The sequence below is a fragment of the Stegostoma tigrinum genome, chromosome 3, assembly GCF_030684315.1.
Source record: "Stegostoma tigrinum isolate sSteTig4 chromosome 3, sSteTig4.hap1, whole genome shotgun sequence".
Taxonomy (NCBI): domain Eukaryota; kingdom Metazoa; phylum Chordata; class Chondrichthyes; order Orectolobiformes; family Stegostomatidae; genus Stegostoma; species Stegostoma tigrinum.
In genome coordinates, this window is record NC_081356.1 from 132785858 (window position 1) to 132807766 (window position 21909).

The 21909-nt window shown below is 43.1% G+C and overlaps 1 protein-coding gene across 4 annotated transcripts; it reads left to right on the forward strand.

Moving 5' to 3' along the window:
* The first annotated feature begins 70 nt into the window (after positions 1-70).
* Positions 71-21244, forward strand: znf131 (zinc finger protein 131). Of its 4 annotated transcripts, none has more exons than XM_048527578.2 (7): positions 71-218; positions 4339-4474; positions 10456-10557; positions 13145-13289; positions 17834-18579; positions 19315-19445; positions 20205-21244. In XM_048527578.2, the coding sequence occupies exons 2-7, from the start codon at positions 4348-4350 to the stop codon at positions 20457-20459; spliced, it is 1506 nt and encodes a 501-aa protein (XP_048383535.1). In that variant the 5' UTR covers positions 71-218; positions 4339-4347; the 3' UTR covers positions 20460-21244. The 4 variants fall into 4 exon arrangements, with proteins under 4 accessions (XP_048383535.1, XP_048383536.1, XP_059501026.1 ...); XM_048527579.2 differs by having other exon boundaries at positions 71-195; XM_059645043.1 differs by lacking the exon at positions 71-218 and adding an exon at positions 2550-2599.
* The last annotated feature ends 665 nt before the right edge of the window (positions 21245-21909 follow it).

Consider the following 21909-nt stretch of genomic DNA (forward strand, 5'->3'; position numbering starts at 1 on the left):
TCGCGCCCCCCCATCCCGCCGGCGGTCAGGGTGAAAGGTCATCCCGCGGAGGACGCCGGGAATACGAGGCCACTCTTGCGTCGCGGTGTCAGAGCTGGCGGCAGCGAGACCAGGACGCGGAGAGCCCGGGCTCGGCACGACTGCGGCTGCAAGTGCGAGTGCGAATCCCGGGCGACAGGGCACCGAGGCCGGCGGGTGAGGGAAGGGAAAAGCGAGGGGTATGTCTGCCTAATGCGCGATTTGATGACGTAACGGCTGTCCACCGCCGCAGCCACCTTCGTCAGGGGCGGAGGAATAAACCGCACCCCCGTGTCTCGTCGGGCAAAACCGCTCCCTCCTCCTCCACCCGCCCGTCCACGCCCCCCACCCCGGTCTGCACCGGACCTCGTTCCCGGCCGCGTTCATTCGCGCGCGCGCTCGTGGCGGTGTATTTTCGTTTCCTGTTGGAGCCTCGAGTATAGGCCTTCCGGTTGGGTTTTGTCGACCCGCCCACTGGCCGGAAATGAGGGTGATTGGTTCAATTGGTCAGCTTGGCTTTGATTGACGTTTCTGGCGGCTCCATTTCCCTTTGCATTGAGTAGGCTCGAGGTTCTGGTCCCCCCCAGATGGTGATGTGGCCGTATTGCAGTGGGGTGCAAATCGTTCTGAATAAAGAACTGTTGCAGTGTAGAGGTGCCTGTCGTGTCTGCAACGGCTCTCTTAGTTGACACCTTTGGAAGAATTAGGAGCAGGAGTAGGCCGTTCAGCCCCTTAATCAGCTGTGCCGGTCCATAGGGTCGTGGCTGTTCCGCCATTCCTAACCTCCACACGACTACCTTCTCCTTGTAACTTTTGATGCTTCTACTGATTGAGAAACTATCTCAGCCGTAACTGTAATCAAGTATTATGCCCTCACAGTCCTCTGTGGCAAAGAATTCCGAAGACTGGTCTGACAGAATAAATTCCTCCTGATCTCAGTCTTAGATTGACATCCTGTTATTCTGAGGCTGTGCTGTATGGCCCTAGACTCTTCCATGAAGGAAAGCATCCTCTTGGCATTTATCCTGTCAAGCTCCTTAAGAATCCTATATGTTTAAATGAGATCACCTCTTTTTTGATTCTTCTGTACTCCACTGGGAAGAGCTGTTTAACCTTTGCTCAGAAGACAATTTCTCCATACCAGGGATTATCCAAGAGAGCAAAAGTTGCTGGAAAAAACCTCGCAGTTCTGGCCACAACTGTGAAGAATAAAAAGAGTTAACATTTCGGGTCCGGTGACCATCGGAAGGTTAACTCAGTTTTTTCCTTCACAGATGCTGCCAGTCCTGCCGAGCTTCTCGAGCAACTTTGTTTTTGCTCCTGATTTATAGCATCTGCAGTTCTTTCGGTTTATATTATCATAGAGAACATTCTTTGAACTGTTTCCAATAAAATGATACCTTACCTTAAATAAGGACACCAAAATAGCTGACCCTATTCAGAGATAACAAGGTGTAGAGCTGGATGAACACAGCAGGCCAAGCAGCATCTTAGGAGCAGGAAAGCCATATTCAGATGTGGTTTCGCCAGCGTCTTGTACGGCTGCAGTAAAACTTCCCAGTCTTAAGCATCAACCCATTTGAAATAAGGGGCTAGTGGTTAGCTCAGTTGGCTGAAAGACTGGTTTGTGATAGAGTGATGCTGACAAGTGTATATTTGATTCTAGTACTGGCTGAGATTACTAGGAAGGACTATCCTTTTCAGCCATTCCCCTTGCCTAATGTGGTGATCCTCAGGTGAAAACATTACCAGTTGTCTCTCTGTAATGACAGAGCACCCCTATGGTCTGGACTGACTATATGACAACAAATTGCCACTCTTTTTTTCTCCATAGCACTTGTGCATTGTGTCTATTTAAATAACTTTTGAAAACTTCAACCAAACCTCTTCTTGACTTTGTGGCCAAGGAATGCAGTCCCAATTTCTCAAATCCAATTGTGATTGAAATTTCTCAATCCTGGAAATATTCTGCCTGCACATGATTTTATGTAGATGGAGCTTTAAACTAATAATTTTTGCCAGGGGTGAGGGTGGTGGGAGGGACGCTAGGGTTCAATTGAATGGAGGTTAAAAAATCGAAAAGAAATGCGAGAGCAAAAGTGCAGCCGAGTGAAGAGTTGACTGATTACCAAAGTGTGCAGAGGAGTGCAGTGGAAATAAGAAACTAAATGATAATGCTTAAAAAGTCAGAAGTTAAGGCCCTTTACCTGAACACATGCAACATTTGCATCAAGATAGGTGAGTTAGCAGCAGAAATAAAAATGACTTGCATATGACTTGATTTCTGTTTTGAAGAAATGGGTTACAGGGTAATGAAGACGGGGAGCTTAATATTATAGAACATAGAACATTACAGCACAGTACAGGCCCTTCGGCCCTCGATGTTGTGCCGACCTGCCATACCGATCTCAAGCCCATCTAACCTACACTATTCCATGTGCGTCCATATGCTTGTCCAATGATGACTTAAATGTACCTAAAGTTGGCGAATCTACTACCGTTGCAGGCAAAGCGTTCCATTCCCTTACTACTCTCTGAGTAAAGAAACTACCTCTGACATCTGTCCTATGTCTATACAAAGGTATTCAATAATTTGGAAGCGTAAGTGTGAAAGAAAATGAGGTAGAGTGGCTTTGTTAATAAATGAAGGTATTACTGTCTGGTTTATGTGTGCATTAGATCGCAATGTGGAATCAGTTTGTGTGGAAATAAGGAACAGCAGGGGAAATAAGTCAATGTCAGCCCCTAAAGAGTTGAGTCACTGAAGGACAAAGTATTAATGGAATAATAATGTATTAGTAAAGCATTAAAAAAAGGCATCTATGAAAGGCACTGCATTTGTTCTGGGTTATTTTAATTTGCACATTTATTGGACAATTCAGATGGGCAAGGGTAACAGGAACATTAATTTGTTGAGTGCATCAGATTGATCCTTAGTATATTGCAGAACCTATCCAGGAAAGGGTATTTTAGATCTAATAATGTGTAATGTGACAGGAATAATCAAGTTCTTGTATTTGAGGATCCTCTAGTGGGTAGCAATGGCAATATGGTCGAATTTTACCTTCACTAATCAGATGACTCAAGTTTTAAATGATTGTAAGAAGAACCATAATAATGACAATTTGTATTTACCAAGTGCTTTTAATCTAATGCCAAAGCCCCAAGGCCCTACACAAGAGCATTTATCAAACAAAATTGAAAGAGATGTTGCAATTTAAGGCCAAAAGCTTTGTTGGAACAGTGACCCACAGGAAGGAAGAAGGAAGAGAGTGGAGAACTGCAAGGGAGGAATTCCAAAGCTTAGGACCATGAAAGCTGAAGGGATGGTCTCCAATGAAGAAGTGAATAAAATGAGACATTGTTAAAAATCTAGGTATCTTGGAGGCTTGACAGCTGGTGCTGAAAAGGGCAAGGCCATCTTGGAACTTGAAAAATAAGATTGAAAATTTTTAAAATCTTAAAATTGTCGCTTAATTAGGATTGAATGCAGGTTAGTGAGCATATGTGAACAGGAAATAGGACTTGATATGAGTGAGAACATGTGCAGTGTAGTTTTTGGATGGTTTGTAATCTGCAGATATAAAAACATGGAAACCAACAACTGCATTGGAAAAGTCAAGTCCACAGGTAAGAGAAGCTCTGGTGGAGTTGGGCAATGTTACAGGGATGGAAATTAGCAATTTTAGTGATAAGATGTGCTATCAGAAGCTCATCTCAGGGTCAGATATGACAGTGTGGTTGCTCCTTAAATCAACAACGGCTGGTATCCAGGGAATGATGATTGGGTTGGGTACTTTATTCTTCTCAGTGCGTAATTTCAGCTTGCTCTACTGTTCAGGGAGGAACTTGAATTAGAATTATAAAATAACATAATGGATCTAGGCGTGGAAGATGGCGATATAGAAGTAATGCTGCAGGATTTGTAATTCAGGGCCCCAGGCTGATACACTGAGCATACACATTCAAATCCCAAAACGGTTGATGTTTAAGCTCAATAAAAAATCTGAAATTTTAAATTAAAAAAGCTTGCCTCAGTAATAGTTACCATGAAACTATCACTGATTGTGGTAAAAAGACATCTGGTTCACAAATATCCTTCAAAAAATGAAATTTGCCGTCTTTACCAGGTGTGGCCTAGATGGGATTCTAGACTCATAGTAACGTAGTTGAACCTTAACTACGCTCTGAAATGGTTGAGCAAACTAACAACATGGGCAACCAATGTTGGCCTTGCCAGTGGCATCCACATTCCAAGAAAAATGGTAAATGGGGAAAAAGAATTGAATAGTGATTTCAACATTGTGCTTTGTTTTACAGTTATCTGAAATGGAGGCAGAGGAGGTGTTGGTCGACCATGTTCATGAGGTACCAAGTCACTACAAGGTGGTACTGGACAGGCTCAATGAGCAGCGTCAGCAGGAACAATTTACCGACATCACTCTCATTGTGGATGGTCAGTATCTGGTTCTTACTCTGGGTGCATGGTTTAGATTCCCTTGGAGAACAGTGTTCTTCAGGTGGGGAAGGCGGGGGCAATGTTATCTTTTTCACAACACACAAGTGCTACCTTTTATTTTGATTTTTAGAATGTTGTTGAAAAATAAAGTCGATAGGAAGCTATTTTCATTAGCAGCAAGGTCAAAAAGTAGAGGAAAAGAATTTAAGTAATGGAAACTCCGAAATGGTATACCTGATATGCTTTTCACTGTGAGCCCTTGTTCTGAACTCCTTGGTCATCAGGAACATCCTTCCTGTATTTAATCCAAGCTATAGGTTTCTGTGAGATCCCCCCCTTATTCTCCTAACTCCAATGAATATGATCTTAAACAATCCAGCGCCTCTCATTCCCTGCAGAGGGTACATTTTGAGCCCTTGCCACCTTCAATACTTCCTCCAAATGTTTTTCAAGATGGAGAAGTACCGGTTTATCAGCCGAGGGAGGTCAGTATGTGGTAGTGAGCAGGAAGTTTCCTTGCCCGTGTTTAACTTGATGCTAGGAGACTTCATGGTGTCCAGAGTCAATGTTGAGGACTCTCAGGGCAGTTTCCTCTGGGCTGTATGCTACTCTGTTGCTGCTTGTGCTGAGTCTGACCTGCCAATAGGACAGGACGCATCCAAGGATGGTGATTGTATTGTCTGGGAGATTGTCCGTCAGGTATGATTCCATGAGTATGACTATGTCCGACTGTTGCTCGACCACTCTGAGCTATCTTCCCAATTTTGGCACTAATCTCCAGATGTTAGTAAGGAGGACTTTGCAGGTTCAACAAGGCTGTTATTTCTGATCTGAAGAAGCGTCACTGTACCTGAAACATTAACTCTGATTTCTCTTCACACACGCTGCCAGACCTGATGAGCTTTTCCAGCAACTTCTGCTTTTTGTTTTCTGATTTACAGCATCCACAGTTCTTTTGGCTGTAATTTCTGTTGTCATTCCCAGTGCCTTTAACAATGCCAGGTGGTCTTTCTAATTTCATTTCTTTGCTGAGACTTTGTAGCGATTGATACAACTGAGTGGCTCGCTAGGCTATTTCAGAGGATAGTTGAGAGTCAACCACATTACTGTGTATCTGGAGTCACTTGGGGAGGTGATGGCCTAGGAATATTATCACTGGACTGTTAATCCAGAGACCCAGATAATGTTCCGGGGACCCGGGTTTGAATATTGCCACGGCAGATGGTGGAATTTGAATTCAATAAATATCTGGTATTAAGAATTTAATGATGACCGTGAATCCATTGCTGATTGTTAGAAAAACCTATCTGACTCACTAATGCCCTTTAGGGAAGGAAACTGCCATCCTTACCTGGTCTGGCCTACATATGACTCCAGACCCACAGCAATGTGGTTGACTCTTAACTGCCCTTTGGGCAATTAGGGATGGGCAATAAATGCTGCCTGGCCAGCAACGCCCTCATCCTGTGAATGAAATAGTTCTTTGAAAGTGGAGTCACAGGTAGACCGGATAACGAAGAAGGCATTTGGTATTCGTGCCTTTATTGGTCAGTGCATTCAGTATAGGAGTTGGGAGGTCATGTTGTGGCTGCACAGGACACTGTTTAGACCATTTTTGGAACACTCTGTTCTGGTCTCTGTGCTATAGGAAGGATGTAGTGAAAATTTAAAGGGTACAAAAATGTTATTAGGGTTGTAGGATTTCAGCTATAGGGAGAGGCTAAATAGGCTGGGGATATTTACCCTGGACCGTTGGAGGCTGAGGGTTGACCTTAGAAGTGCATAAAATTATGAGGGACACGAATAAGGTGAATAACCAAGGTCTTTTTCCTAGGATGGGGCAAGTCCAGAACTACAGGGCATAGGTTTAAGGTTTGAAAGGAAAGAATTGGCGAGCCTGAGAGACTTTGTGTGATGTGACGGGAATGAGGCAGAGCGAAGCAGACAAGAAGCTCAGTGTGGTGGAAATTTAATAAAAAGAACAAGTGCCCAACTTTGCACAGCATTTATTTTTAACAGTGATCATGCTTCAAGCCAGGTGGGCTTCACGGAATATGAGTTCCCTGATTGGGGCTGTTAATCTGGTCTGATCACGGAGATCTGGCTGACAGATTAAAAACAAGAGAGTCAGACATCCTGTTCAGCCTGCGAGTTGGCTCAGAAGGAGTTGGATCAGTGTCAAGGACTTTCCATGTGTAAATAAAGTGTGACAGGATACTAGCCTTTGTGGAGTTATTTCAGTGGTGACAATAAAAAAGCACATGCCTGAAGAAATTTACTTGTACCAGTCATCTTCGAGTTGGGATAAGTATTTCTGGCATCATGCCATTATTTGGGAAGCTTGATTCGTTTGGACTTGCCATTGGAAGATTGGGCCTTCTACATGGAAAGAATGCATTATATTTTCCAGGCAAATGACATTGGGCAGCTGAAAAGTAATGAGTAATTCTCCTGATAGCCTGTGGACCTGCAGCTTTTTGGTTATTAGGAGCCTGACTTTCCTGTAGCACCAGATACTAAAACCTTTCAAGAGCTGAATGATTTAGCTAAGGGATACTACGTATCCAAGCCATTTCTAATTCTGAGGCACTATCAGTTTTACTTAACAATTCAAGAACCAGGAGAATCTGTATCAGGGTTTTTGCCTAGGTTAAGATGACTGGCAGAGGCATGTGACTTTGGTTAACCCTTAATGAGATGCTGAGAGACTGTTAGGTATGTGGGATTCATGATGTAACCATTAAAAGTGTCTACCAGCTGAAGCCCAACTAGAATTCAAACAGGTGACACAACTGGCTTTACCACTAGAAAATGTGGCAAGTAGAGCATATGAGTTACAGGGCATTCTGAAGGAAATTCTAGGGACTGTCAAAGGAGCCATGGCCACCTTGCATGTTGACTAAGAAGCAATTCTGTAAAGCCTGCCCAGGGCGATTTGCCTTATGGGCAAAAGTAGAAACAGAAGTCAGAAGACTAGAAAGCAAAGGAATCATCAAACCAGTCCAGACTGTGAAATGGGCAGCTCTGATCATATCAATTGTGAAGCCCATCTGGTTAGTTCATCTTTGTGAAGATTTTAAGCAAACACTATACTACTTTTCATAGCCTGATCAGTTGCTTGTCTGTCGCATCGGGATTTGTACGCACAATAGCAGGGGAACTGACCTCACAAAGCTGGATATGAGCCATGCATACCTGCAATTGCAGTTAGATGAGGATTCCCAGAAGCATGCTAAATTACTACCAATAAGAATTTGTACCAATATGCTAGACTGCTATTTGGGGTCTCGTCAGACTGTACAATTTTTCAGCTGACAATGAAGAACATTTTACAAGGTCTGCCCATGATGATATAATGGATTTAAGAGGTAGATTCTTTGTTAATGAAACGAGGTAGAGGAGGCAAACAGTCTGCTCAAAGCCAGTATAGAGTAAACAGCTTATGAGGTCTGGGCCTTTTTTTTAAAAGTTGGAACAGCAGAACCAGCCTGACTGGGTGGGGTCAAGTTCCCACAGAACCAGGATTATTAGCTTTAGCCTTGTACAGTTCCTGGGAACTTGAAGTTGGATATGGAAGCTCTTATTCCTCTCCCTGTTACAGCTAAAAGCTGGGATTCTTTCATGCTGCTAGAATTGCATGTGAGACTATCTGTTTTACTGAATTTGCCTTTGCCTAGGGTGTGTTTATGGGATGTAACTATATTGGAACTGTTAGTAGTATTTATTATATCTGTTATTTTGTTAAGCATTTTGATAGAGTTGAGTGAATTCTTTTTGTCTGTATTTGAACTGTAGTGTTAAAATTGTGTGTTGTCCTCAATGTTGAGTAGTTTGACCAACTGAATTACATCTAGGATGGAGCACCTTGCACTTATCTCTCTAAGATAAGAAAATGTTAGGGTCTAGATTATTATATTTTGAGGGAGTTTGGTCTCATCCATAACAAATTGGTGGCTCTTGTGAGATTAAAATCTCTAATTCCGGGTTAGGATTATTGGACTCAAAGCCAGCGAGTGGTGAGTGTTGGGCTTTTTTTAAAATTTGGGTGTTGCATTCAGTTGGTTTGAACAGGGTGTGCCCTGTGTAATAATGGCTTTTGCAGTCGCTAACAGTTTCCTGAAGGAAAGGGAGCAAAGCATGGTGCTTAGTGCGGCAAATGGCACAGTGGTTAGCACTACTGCCTCAGTGCCAGGGACCTGAGCTCAATTCCACTTGCGGTGACTGTCTGTGTGGTGTTTGTATGTTCTCCCCGTGTCTGCGTGGGTTTTCTCCGGGTGCTCCAGTTTCTTCCCACAGTCCAAAGATGTGCAGGTTAGGTGGATTGGCCATGCTAAATTGTTCATAGTGTTCAGGAATGTGTAGGTTAGGTGGGTCATAGGGGTATGGGTCTGGGTGGGATGGTCTGAGGACTAGTGTGGAGTTGTCGGGCTGAAGGGCCTGTTTCCACACTGTACGGATTCTATGATCTATTTGAAAGGGATCTGAGGGGCAACTTTTTCTTGCAGAAGGTGGCGCTGTATGGAAAGAGCAGCTAGAGGAAGTTGTGGAGGTTGGTACAAGACAACATTTGAAAGGTATCTGAATGGATACATGAATAAGAAGAGTTTAGAGGGATATTGGCCAAATGCTGACAAATGGGACTAGATTAAATTAGGACATAGAACATAGAGCATTACAGCACAGTACAGGCCCTTCAGCCCTTGATGTTGGGCCGATCTGTCATACCGATCTGAAGCCCATCTAACCTACACTATTCCATGTATGTCCATCTGCTTATCCAATGACGACTTAAATGTACCTAAAGTTGGCGAATCTACTACCGTTGCAGACAAAGCGTTCCATTCCCTTACTACTCTCTGAGTAAAGAAACTACCTCTGACATCTGTCCTATATCTTTCACACCTCAATTTAAAGCTAAGCCCCCTCGTGCTCGCCATCACCATCTTAGGAAAAAGGCTCTCCCTATCCACCCTATCTAACCCTCTGATTATTTTATATGTTTCAATTAAGTCACCTCTCAACCTTCTTCTCTCTAATGAAAACAGCCTCAAGTCCCTCAGCCTTTCCTCGTAAGACCTTCCCTCCATACCAGGCAACATCCTAGTAAATCTCCTCTGCACCCTTTCCAAAGCTTCCACATCCTTCTTATAATGCAGTGACCAGAACTGTACACAATACTCCAAGTGCGGCCGCACCAGAGTTTTGTTCAGCTGCAGCATAACCTCTTGGTTCCAGAACTTGATCCCTCTACTAATAAAAGCTAAAACACTGTATGCCTTCTTAACAGCCCTGTCAACCTGGGTGGCAATTTTCAAGGATCTGTGTACATGGACACCGAGATCTCTCTGCTCATCTACACTACTAAGAATCTTACCATTAGCCCTGTACTTTGCCTTCCGGTTACTCCTACCAAAGTGCATCACCTCACACTCGTCTGCATTAAACTCCATTTGCCACCTCTCAGCCTAGCTCTGCAGCTTATCTATGTCTGTCTGCAACCTACAGCATCCTTCGTCACTATCCACAACTCCACCGACTTTAGTGTCCTCTGCAAATTTACTAACCCATCCTTCTATGCCCTCATCCCGGTCATTTACAAAAATGACAAACAGCAGTGGATCCAACACCGACCCTTGCGGTACACCACTAGTAACTGGTCTCCAGGATGAACATTTCCCATCAACTACCACCCTCTGTCTTCTTTCAGCAAGCCAATTCCCAATCCAAACTGCTATATCTCCCACAATTCCATTCCTCCGCATTTTGCACACTTTGACTGATCAAGTAGCTTCGCATTGGGAATAGGGTGTTGAAGACCCAGCCTCTTATTGCTGATTGGCATGGACGAATTGGACTGAAGGGTCTGTTTCCATGCTGTACAGCTCCATGACTCTATGACCTCTGAGGACAATTGGCCTCGCCAGAGAATATCCAGGAAACAGTTAAAATAATTTAATTCTGTCGTTTCTGTTCTGCAGGTCATCATTTCAAAGCCCACAAAGCTGTCCTTGCTGCCTGTAGCCAGTTCTTCTGTCGATTTTTCCAGGATTTCAGAGAGGAGCCCTTGGTTGAAATCGAAGGTGAGTTTTCACAGCTACAGCAACTGCTTCACAGAGATCAACTGACTTGTTCCTCGTGTTACTTTCTTGCATGAATGCACCAGTTTGACAGTTTCTTGAATGACTTCACAGTTCTTATATTCTGTCTTAACTGGAGTAATTTTATACCCTCCCCTGTGATGATTTTGGTACTGGGGTCCTTGTCCCCTTTTTGGCAAGAAAGCCTGAGGATTTTTCACAGTACTGCCAATTGAGCTACTTATGGGCATATAATATCCATTTGAGAATCTTTTGCATGTTGATATGTGTGGGATTCACAATGTGGGCAGCATGACAGACAGACCGTTATGGATGTGCTCTGGACTCCTGGAGACACCCCTCCTTTAAAGGCACTTTGACTGATCAAGTAGCTTTGCATTGGGAATGGGGTGTTGAAGACCCAGCCACTTATTGCTGATCCCCCTTCCTGCCATCAGGCATCTTAGACAACACCTTTCAAACCCACAACAGCTACCACACCACCAGAGGTAAATTCCTCTCCAAGCCACTCATCATAAGACTTGGAAATATATCACTGTTCCTTCATTGTCACTGGTTAAATCCTGCAAATCCCTTCCTAATGGCACTGTGCGTCTACATGCAGAAAATGGACTGTAGCAGTTCAAGAAGGCAACTCTTTACCACCTTCCCAAAGCTAAACTAGGGATGTGTGATAAATATTGGTCCTGCCAGTGATGCCCTCATTCCACAAATAAATACATAAAACCCTCACCTGTCACTTTATCCATTGGTGATCCAAAGTCTGTTCCTAACTCATTCTCATCCATGAATCACAAAAAGCTAGCATCTAGGTTCAGTGGCTAAAAGATGAGGTAAATGTAATGTTGGCCTTTAATGCGAAAGAAATTGATATAAAAGTAGGGAGGTTTTGCTAAAAATATACCAGGTGCTAGTTAGATGCTGTTGGAATAATGTGAGCAGTTTGGGCCCCTTGTCGCAGAAATAAATATACTGGCATTTTTTTTTCTGAAGAAGGGTCTAGGCCCGAAACGCCATCCTTCCTGGTCCTCTGATGCTGCTTGGACTGCAGTGTTCATCCAGCTCTACACCTTGTTACCTCATACTGGCATTGGAGGCAGTCAGTGAAGACTGTTTTCTTCTTCACAGATGCTGCCAGACCTGCTGAGCTTTTCCAGCAACTTTGTTTTTGTTCCTGATTTACAACATACGCAGTTCTTTTGATTTTTATTAAGATTATTTCCCTGATGACCATGAAGTGACCATTGAATGTGGTTCTGCTCTTCCATTTATTTCCCGGGCTGAGGCTGTAGAGATGTTTCAAGATTTTGCAGTGCAGCATGAAAACATGGAACATGTTTGGCTGCACTGATGACATGGCATGTATCCCACTCATTCAGAGCAGACTAAGCAGAAAAAAGATTACTGAGTTTTTCCAAAGTAACTCTCAATATTTTTCCGTAACTTTTTCCTATACGGTCTTGTCTGGTCTTTGTAAATTGGAAACACATTGAGAAATAAAAATATTTTTGATCTATTTGTTACATTACTGAATTTTCATCTTTTTTAACATAGCACGTTGGTGGACAAGTCAGGTTTACCCCTCTATCCCCAGGCTCTGTTAACTTTGATTATTGACTTATAGCTATTTTACTTTGGGTCTGTTATGTATTTAAAATCAAGGTAACCATTTCTTTTTCAAGCAGCCTAAGTTTAAAAACTAAGCCATGATATAAAACTCTGTTTCCCATCTAAATCTATTCCACTCCAAATTGTATTCACAATTATTGTAAGTCATCCAAGGTGGCTTTCCTTGAAGCACTGTGTTTATGTTTGCATGGGACCATTTGTTCAATGTCATCTTTGATAGCATGTAGGCACAGACAAGATCCCCATATGCATGGATACAAATATCTTTCATTAACCGCACAGACGCAGCATATAATACAAATACTTGGGTAATTATTACACATAACTAAACTTGTACTCATTGGAGCTGAGAAGAATGAGAGGAGACCCTATTAAAGCACATAATATTAGAAGGATTGACAGAGTAGATGCAGAGGGAAAGTAGGACCAGAGGGCATAATCACAGAAAAAGGATCAATGTGTTAGAACAAAGATGAGGAGAGATCCTTTTTCTCAAAGGATGGTGAATTTCTGGAATTCTTCACTGCAGAGGGCTGTGGAGCTGGGGGGGTTGTCATTAAATATATTCAAAACAGATTTTAAAAAAATCATTAAGGGAATCAAAGGTTTTGGGGAAAAGGCAGGAAAGTCGATTTGAGGGTTATATGATTAGCCATGATCTCATTGAATGGCGAAGTGGGCTTGATGGTCAAATGGCCTTCTGCGCTTCCATCTTATGATCTAAACCACAACTATTTATTGAAATGTAAGTTCAATCCTACATAGCTTTACTTGTCTATATTTCAACTGACTTTATGAATGCAGGTTATTTGATAGGTAATTCCATAGTTTTAACGTTCTAGGAGATACTGAGTTTGAACAGGATGCATCGAGACTTGCTGTGAATCAGTGTAGTTGTTACTGGGCTGTGTTTTTGACAACTGACTGTTCTTTACCTCAGGAGTGAGTAATCTTGCATTCCGACATTTGATTGAGTTTACATATACTGCCAAGCTGATGTTGCTTCAGGAGGAAGAGGCAAGTGACGTGTGGAAGGCAGCTGAATACTTGCAGATGGAAGAGGCAATGAAAGCACTCAACAATCGGTAACAAAACCCTTCTGTACTTCGTGTGTGTTCTTCTATATTACATCATAAGATTTTTAAATAACTGTTTTAATGCCAAAGTAGCCGATTGAAATTCGAGGCATTGGCAAAATCCTTTGTAGAATGATGGCTCAGTTACCTTCTGTGCTTTATCATGCCTTATCTGCCAACAAAGACTTGTTTGTAAAACATGATTTTCTAGCACTGGGTACTGCCTGCCAAACATTGAATTACTTTTAAGTGCAATGTTGTCTTATGCAAATACAATAACCAATTTCCATACTGATAGACCCCACAAACAGCAGAGGGGTGAAGGCCCTGTTATTTGATTGTTGTTTGTTTCCTTATATCTCACTGGGGTGGCACGCCATCAAAAAAACTTAATTTCTTTTAAATTTGCAAAGTTCTCTCATGTACTCGCACTTTAGATTCATGTTGACTGAAAACACAAAGCAGGTTTCTGAACTTTACAAGAATTACTGTTTATCACAACTAAATAGAATCTAACTGCAGGTAAATGATGATGAACTGTCAACATATAACTATATCAGTTAAAATTTTAGCTCCTTTATAAACTTCACCTCGCATACACGTGCAGAGGTGAAGAAAGGAGACTGAGATAGAAGGAGGGAAAACTGGGAAAGCAGTTTCTATTCACATCTGCTGAGATTATTCTTGTGCTGATTTAGAATGCTGCTTCTTGCTTATCCTTCTTGAGATGTTCCACTGGTTTGTGGGAGGCACAGGGCGACTGCTTCACACTTCTAATGAGTCGGAGATTCTTTATTTAAAAGGCGCAGTTTACAGCATCTGCTAAAAGAAAAAGAAGCCGGTTTTCTTCAGGCTTAAAGTGGGCTATGATACAGAAACCAGACAAAGCTCCTGAGATGGGAGAGATCTAACAGCTTCTCCCTATCTTTATCACAGCTCCAAGATGTTCAGCTACCTATGAACCAGTACATAGTTATTGGCAAGGAGGACGTCTTTGTCATTAAGAACTGCTCACTAGTCCACAGACCAATCAGCTACTTATTGCTGGATGAATGTCTCGTTGCACACAGCTTGTCTGCACCTTCTTCCACTACTGCTGTACCAGCAGTTATGTAAGCAGTGATTGCAATGAGTATAGTGTAAAAGCTACTGTAATCCTCAAACAACCCATTTAAAATAGTTCTTTTCACATTTCAGCCCACAATCAAAAATGCAGGAAAATAAGAAAAAAACAGGCTTTACAGTTTAATGATTTTCTGAACAGACTTTGGTTGAATGGATCATTCATTCCGTTGTTTTAGGGATTCTGCAAACACTCACCTCACTTCAAAGCAATTCATTCGAGATGTCTGTGAGCATGTGATCTGGTGCTTCGTGAATGCATTCTTCTTTATTCTCAACCTGGCCCTGTTTTAATCAAGAACACATTTGGGCCCTTGTAAAAAAAACACAGAGTCTGATCTAATTGCAACCCTGTGCTGTATCCTTGCATTGTAATACAGTGAAGACTCATCATTCATAAATTTGTATAGCGAGTTTTGAGAAGATTTGTAGCTCAGGTTGAGGTCCTGGATGTGAGTTTGCTCGCTGAGCTGGAAGGTTAGTTTTCAGACGTTTTGTCACCATTCTAGGTAACATCATCAGTGAGACTCCGGTGAAGCGCTGGTGTTATGTCCCGCTTTCTATTTATCTGTTAACCTAAACAGATAAATAGAAAGTGGGACATAACACCAGCGCTTCACCGGAGGCTCACTGATGATGTTACCTAGAATGGTGGCGACATGTCTGAAAACTAACCTTCCAGCTCAGCGAGTAAACTCACATCCATAAATTTGTATTTTTTTTTATTCTTCTTGAGAAGACAGTGTCATTGGCCATTTATTACCCATTCCTAATCTTCCACGGGGCAGTTAGGTGTCAACCACATTGTTGTGGGTCTGGAGTCACATGTAGGCCAGACCAGATAAGGTTGGCAGTTTTCTTCTCTAAAAGACATTAATGGACCAGTTAAATTTTTCTGACAGTTGCCAATTATTTTGTGGCCATCATTAGAATCGTAATTCCAGATATTTATTGATTTTAAATTCCACCATTGCCATAGCAGGATTCAAACCTAGGTCACTCGATCATCACTAGGGTCTCTGGATTAATAGTCTAGTGATGACTACAATAAACCATCACCTCCCCTTGAATAAAATTAATCATCTACTGTGTGCACCATTTCACCCATTGCGGTGACAAAATGGATGTTCTTTCAACAAAGGAAGCACTTAAATAAATGTAAAAAGTAAGATTTGATGGATTTGCATGAGGCATTTCCTGTACTAGAAAGTGCACACTGTGCATGTCATCTACAGTGTTGCTTACTGGAAGTGTAAAAACATGGGTGTTCAGTTTGTAATAATATAAATAAGTATGACATTTTATGTACTTATAGATTCATTGAGCAATACAGCATGGTCTGTGCCGACCAAAATCCCAAATTAAACTAATTCCACCTCCCTACGCTTGGCACATATCCCTCCAAATATTAGATAACAAAGTGTGAAGCTGGATGAATACAGCAGGCCAAACAGCATCTCAGGAGCACAAAAGCTGACGTTTTGGGCCTAGACCGTTCATCGGAGAGGGTTCTGAAATAAATAGGGGGAGAAGGGGAGGCGGACCGAAGATGGATAGAGGAGAAGATAGGTGGAGAGGAGAGTATACTTTGGGAGGTAGGGAGGGGATAGGTTAGTCCGGGGAGGACAGACAGGTCAAGGAGGCGGGATGAGGTTGGTAGGTGGGAAATGGAGGAGCGGCTTGAGGTGGAAGGAGGGGATAGATGAGAGGAAGAACAGGTTAGGGAGGTGGGGATGAGCTGGGCTGGTTTTGTGATGCACTGGGGGGAGGGGATGAGCTAGGCTGGTTTTGGGATGCAGTGGGGGAAGGGGGTGATTTTGAAGCTTGTGAAGTCCACATCGATACCATTGGCCTGCAGGGTTTCCAAGCGGAATATGAGTTGCTGTTCCTGCAACCTTTGGGTGGCATCATTGTGGCACTGCAGGAGGCCCGTGATGGACATGTCATCTGAGGAATGGGAGTGGGAGTTAAAATGGTTCGTGACTGGCAGGTGCAGTTGTTTATTGCGACCCAAGTGGAGGTGTTCTGCAAAGCGGTCCCCAAGCCTCCGCTTGGTTTCCCCAATGTAGAGGAAGCCACAGTGGATATAGTATACTGCATTGGCAGATGTGCAGGTGAACATCTGCTTAATATGGAAAGTCATCTTGGGGCCTGGGATAGGGGTGAGGGAGGAGGTGTGGGGGCAAGTGTAGCACTTCCTGCAGTTGCATGGGAAGGTGCTGTGTGTGGTGGGGTTAGAGGGGAGTGTGGAGTGCACAAGGGAGTCACGGAGAGAGTGGTCTCTCCGGAAGGCACACAAGGGTGGGGATGGAAAAATGTCTTTCGTCATGGGGTCGGATTGTCGATGGCGGACACTTCACACTTTGTTATCTTGTAAACTCCAGCATCTGCAGTTCCCTTTATCTCTCTCTCCCTCCAAATATTTCTTATTTATGTACATATCTAAATGTCTTTTAAACTTTGTAACTGTACTCGCATCCACTGGAAGTCCCTTCCACACACAAACCACTCACTGTGTAAAAAAAAACTTGTCCCTCATTTCTTCTTAAAATCTTTCTCTCACCTTAGAAATATTCCACTTAGTCTTGAAGTCTTCCACTCTAGGGAATATACACCAGCCATTCGCCTTATCTGTACCATTAATGATTTTATAAACCTCAATGAGGTCACCCTGCAACCTCCTACACTTCATTGAACAAAGGCCCAGCTCATCCAGCCTTTCCCCATAACTCAAACCCAGCCACACCCTGGTAAATCTCTTCTGGATTCTCCCCAGCTTAATAATATCCTTCTTATTAACAGGGCAACTAGAACTGCACACAGTACTCCAGAAGAGGCCTCACAAATATCTGTACAATCTCAACTCCTCTACTCAAAGATTTGATCAATGAAGACAAGAATGATAAATGCCTTCTTAACTACCCTATTTATATGTGGTGCAAATTTCAAAGAATTATGTACCTAAACCCCCAGGTACCTGTGTTCTTCAACACTACCCGAGGTGCTACTTTCAATTGCATAAGTTTGTTTTACTGCCCATGTTTTGTTTACTTTTATTTTGTTAGTTTTTATAAGTAGGATTTTTAAAATTTTAAAAACATGGTTTTTCTTAGATATGTATTGATATTTTTTGATGGCCGGAACCTATCCAAATGACTGTCATTATAAAATATGCTTTCCATTTGGGAATTTGCCCGTTGAGAGATTTTCCAAGAATGTAACTCTCCTTGAGCTGTAAGACTCTGTTGTACTCTTCTTTATCCCATTTATCCCCTCGCTGTGTGTCTTTGCCTGCATTACTCTTTCCTGTCCCACATAATTCCTTGCTCTGTGTCCTTCTCTGTATTACTGTTCCCTGTCCCACTCATTGCCTCAGTCTGTGTCCTTGTCTGTGTTCCCTATCCCACTCACTGTCCTGGTTTACTCTTCAGAGACAATGCAGACTCACCGGCGAAAGCCAAAACATCTGGCAAGAGGAAAGCCAAGAAGCGCACAATAGCAGAAACATCGAATGTCATCACAGAAACCCTGCCATCCATCCAAGAAACGGATACCGTAGAAATTGACCAGGAGAATGTTTTTGCTGCGGAGATCGTGGAGATCAACGCAGAAGAGATAGAAGAGGAGGCTAGGGCTACTGTGATGGAAGCAGTGGAGAACCTGCCAACAGCAGATGAGTCAGCACAGCCATCTGGTGATGTGACAGGCTCGGAACAACCGGCCGAATCAGCACTTGCTCTTCTCGCCGATATCACCAGCAAATACCAACAGGATGAGCTGGACAAGGAGCTGGAGAAGGAAGGGGAACGGGAGTCTGCAGGCCAGTCCCAGGAGGAGTCCGAAACATCCATTGTAACAGAGGATGGGATCCACATCGTGGAAGTGCTGGCACAGGGTGACAAACTGTTCTGTTGTGAGAAATGCAGCCGCTCCTTTAGACTCTTTTACCACTTCAAGGAGCACCTGAAGGTGCACTCGGGGGAGAACTATGTATGCCACCTTTGCAGCAAACAGTACACACGGGAGAGCGCCTGGAAGCAGCACCTCTCCTCTCACCGAGAAGAGGAAGGTGGGAACAAGAAACCAAGGTGTGTTCGCAAAGTGCATGTGTGTCAGTACTGTGAGAAACAGTTTGACCACTTTGGACATTTTAAAGAACATCTTCGAAAGCACACAGGTAAGAAGTGTCATCAATACTGTGCCTTTGCCCTCCAAGATCTTACTGTTATCCTCAGATCATTGAATGATACAAGACAGAAGGTGGCCATTGGGCTCATTGCGTCGGTGCTGGCTCTTTGAAATATTTGTCCTGGTGTCCTCTCCTGAAAAATCTTCTAATTTGAGTATTTATCCATTTCTGTCTTGAAACTTATTATCAAGTCTGCTTCCACTGTATTTTCAGGAAGTGCATTCAGATCCTAACAATCAATAAAAATGATATTGCATTAAATCTGTGCCCTCCTTGCTGATTCTGCTGCTGGTAGAAACAGTTTCTGTTTATTTGCTTGATCAGTTTCTCCTCATCTCTGTCATAAATGGGTAATCATTTATTTTCTAACTGTGAACTCTATTCCTAAAATTTCTCACAAGAAGAAACAACCTTTCCACATCCTGATTAGTAAGGGGATTGAAGGTTACTGGGAGAAGGCAGGAGAATGGGGCTGAGAAACACATTTGCCATGATCAAATGGCAGAGCAGACTAAATGGGCTAAATGACCAAATTCTGCTGCAGTGTCTTATGGTCACATGTAACCTATCATTTATTATTTTGTTTTGAGGATAGCAAAGTAACTGCCTGGTATCATTCTGGTTTCTGGATAGGAGAACATGGTATTTGGATTGATTCATTTCACAGATGTGTCCAAAGCCTTGGAGCAATGAATGGTGAAATCTACTCTTTTACTTCCTCAGGTGAGAAGCCCTTCGAGTGTCCAAACTGTCATGAGCGATTTGCCAGGAATAGCACACTGAAATGTCACCTGGTGGCCTGCCGAACGGGTATGGGTGCAAAGAAAGGAAGGAAGAAGATGTACGAGTGTCAGGTACAGAGTATTGAGCAACACAGCCCACCCATTTCCCAAAGGCCCACAGAGACACAGCAGATTGCATTCTTACAGCCCCTCATGGGTAACAAAACATCCCAATGTGCTCCTTTGGGATGTTACAAAACAAAATATACAGTATCTGGTGAAATTAGAATAGAAGGCCAAAAGTTTGGCCACATTTTCCGGAGACTCTTATAGAAAGGTATGATAGGTGGAGAGGTTGAGGGCTTTGAATTCTGACCCTAGTGCTCAGTCAGATACAGGCTTGGCTATCAATGCTGGAGGAGTTCAAATTAGATACAACAGAGATCAGAATGACCAGGAACCAGAATCAGAGAAACATTGCAATCTGTTCGAGCTAGAGAAAGATACAGCGTCGGAGGAGTGAGTCTACAGACAGAATTGGAAACAACAATGAAGCGTGTTAGGTGTTACCTATAATTATATGCCATGATGGGTCATGAATTTTGGGAAATTATTTATTGCGCTTTTAAACATACTCTATAGCCAATGTCATGAGTTGCAAAATTAGACATTTTGTTATTGTATGACAGTTGGAGGTTCAGAAAGCAGGGCAATATTCTACAGCAGATTAAACCATGATGTCCCAATGCATTTCTGCACCCGGTCTGCTTCAGCTTTTTATGTTTGGACAGTGATGAGGCCACGTAGGCAAGAGTCGTTTCCAAGATAACGCTTGGGTATTCTGGTTCGGGGGGTGACACTGCTAACTCCACTTGTTATTTTCAATCCCAGGTTTGCTCCAGCGTCTTCCCCAGCTGGGACCAGTTTAAGAATCACCTGGCAGTTCACACAGGCGAGAAACCCAATCACTGCACCATTTGCGACATGTGGTTCATGCGGGCTAGCGAGCTGCGGCAACATGTCAAGGATGTCCATGGAGCTGCTGAGCAGGAAGTGGGCGAGGTGACGGAAATTGTGGTGCCCGTGGAGGTGATTGACACTGAGGCGATGGAGGGGGAGACTATCATTGAGCAGGTGACTGCGTAGGAGATGGCCATGAGAGTCGGGGAGGAAGGGTTTGACACCCAGATCAAATTCTTCCACACCCAACCAACCAGGCTCAGTGTAAGCGAGTGTGAGGAGAAGTTACCAACCTGCAGTGGGTAGAAGTAGGGTTATCAACGGGGCAATTCAAAGCCGCTGACACCAGCTTTGATGACAACTAGCAGTACTCTTCTCAGTGTGGGGACTACTCAGTGGCTGCATTTCCACCGTTGTCGAACTACAAGTGGCAACCAAATTCTTTTTGCCACCTGACTGGAAAGAACTGCAGTGCAAGACTGTAAATGAAATCTTCTTGCCTGAGCTTGTTTGGACTTACACAGCTATTGAAGTGTTTGGGTTACCATCGTTCGGTCCAGGGCTGTGAAGTATCTGGGTTAACAGGAACCATTTGCGATGGGAACGCTGTTGCAACCACTGGCTGAAAATCCCAGCCGACTACTTTTGACTCGTGGCAAAGCAATATGGACACACCACAGATTGTACACCAGGCACTGCTGCTGGAAGCACCCTATTGTGCAGTCACAGTCACATATATACTGGGAATCTTTGTTAATATTAACTTCAATCACCTGTGCTTTGTACATAGCTGGGGGTGCAGCCTGTCTGGTCTACCAAGAAGTGCTGGACCTTTTGGAATGGATTGTTGATGCAAAGTGGAGAAGACCCACTTGTGCTGGGGTCATTTCAGTCACCCAGCTCACTTCTGTAAACATTCACAATGAATGCGCAACGATTAAGTCCATTTACAGGCCTGTCAATAAAAAACAGTGGCTGGTTCAGTAGACAGCAGGTCTGTTGTCTTTCATTCACATAATTTCACATTGAGCCCTGTTCCCTCCTCCTCTCACCTGATGGCTTAGCTGATTACTAGCTGTTCAGGAAAGTCTGTTGCTTTCAATCACAACTGGTGTAAGGAGTGTGGCTATTGCATTCCTCTTTGTCTGCATCAATAGTTTGCACTTACAAAATGCCTTTAGGAGGGAACATAATATGACATGGAAATCACAAAAAGATCATGGAGAAGATGGCCAAAAGGTTAGTCAAAATGGTAGGCTTTTAACAAAACTATTTAAAGGAGAGAAAAGTCGAGTGTCTTAAGAGGAGAAATGCAGAGGTTGGGGCTAAGACAGCTGAAGGCATTAACACGTACGCACTAGAGATTAGCCAGTGTAAGGTGCCAGATGAGCAAGTCTTGGTTGAGTTAAGTAGCAGAGTTTTAAGTTTAGAATTAGAATAAGAATTAGCTTTATTGTCACATGCACTGGAATGAGTGCAGTGAAAAGTTTGTGATATCGCCATTTATGGTGCCATGTTGGGTACAAGATATTTATGTACAGGTACTTGAGTATTTGGTACAAAAATGAAAGAATAATAGAACTCCAGCATAAGAATAAAACAAAAGAAATGCACTCTAATTACAGTCCTTTTAATC

What these genes read in the sequence shown, in the direction of transcription:
- znf131 (XM_048527578.2), top strand. Translation starts at nt 4,348, where the DNA reads ATGGAGGCAGAGGAGGTGTTGGTCGACCATGTTCATGAGGTACCAAGT. An exon ending in ACATCTTCGAAAGCACACAG is followed by an intron (nt 18,580 to 19,314) that starts GTAAGAAGTGTC and finishes TTACTTCCTCAG; the next exon opens with GTGAGAAGCCCTTCGAGTGT. An exon ending in AGAAGATGTACGAGTGTCAG is followed by an intron (nt 19,446 to 20,204) that starts GTACAGAGTATT and finishes TTTCAATCCCAG; the next exon opens with GTTTGCTCCAGCGTCTTCCC.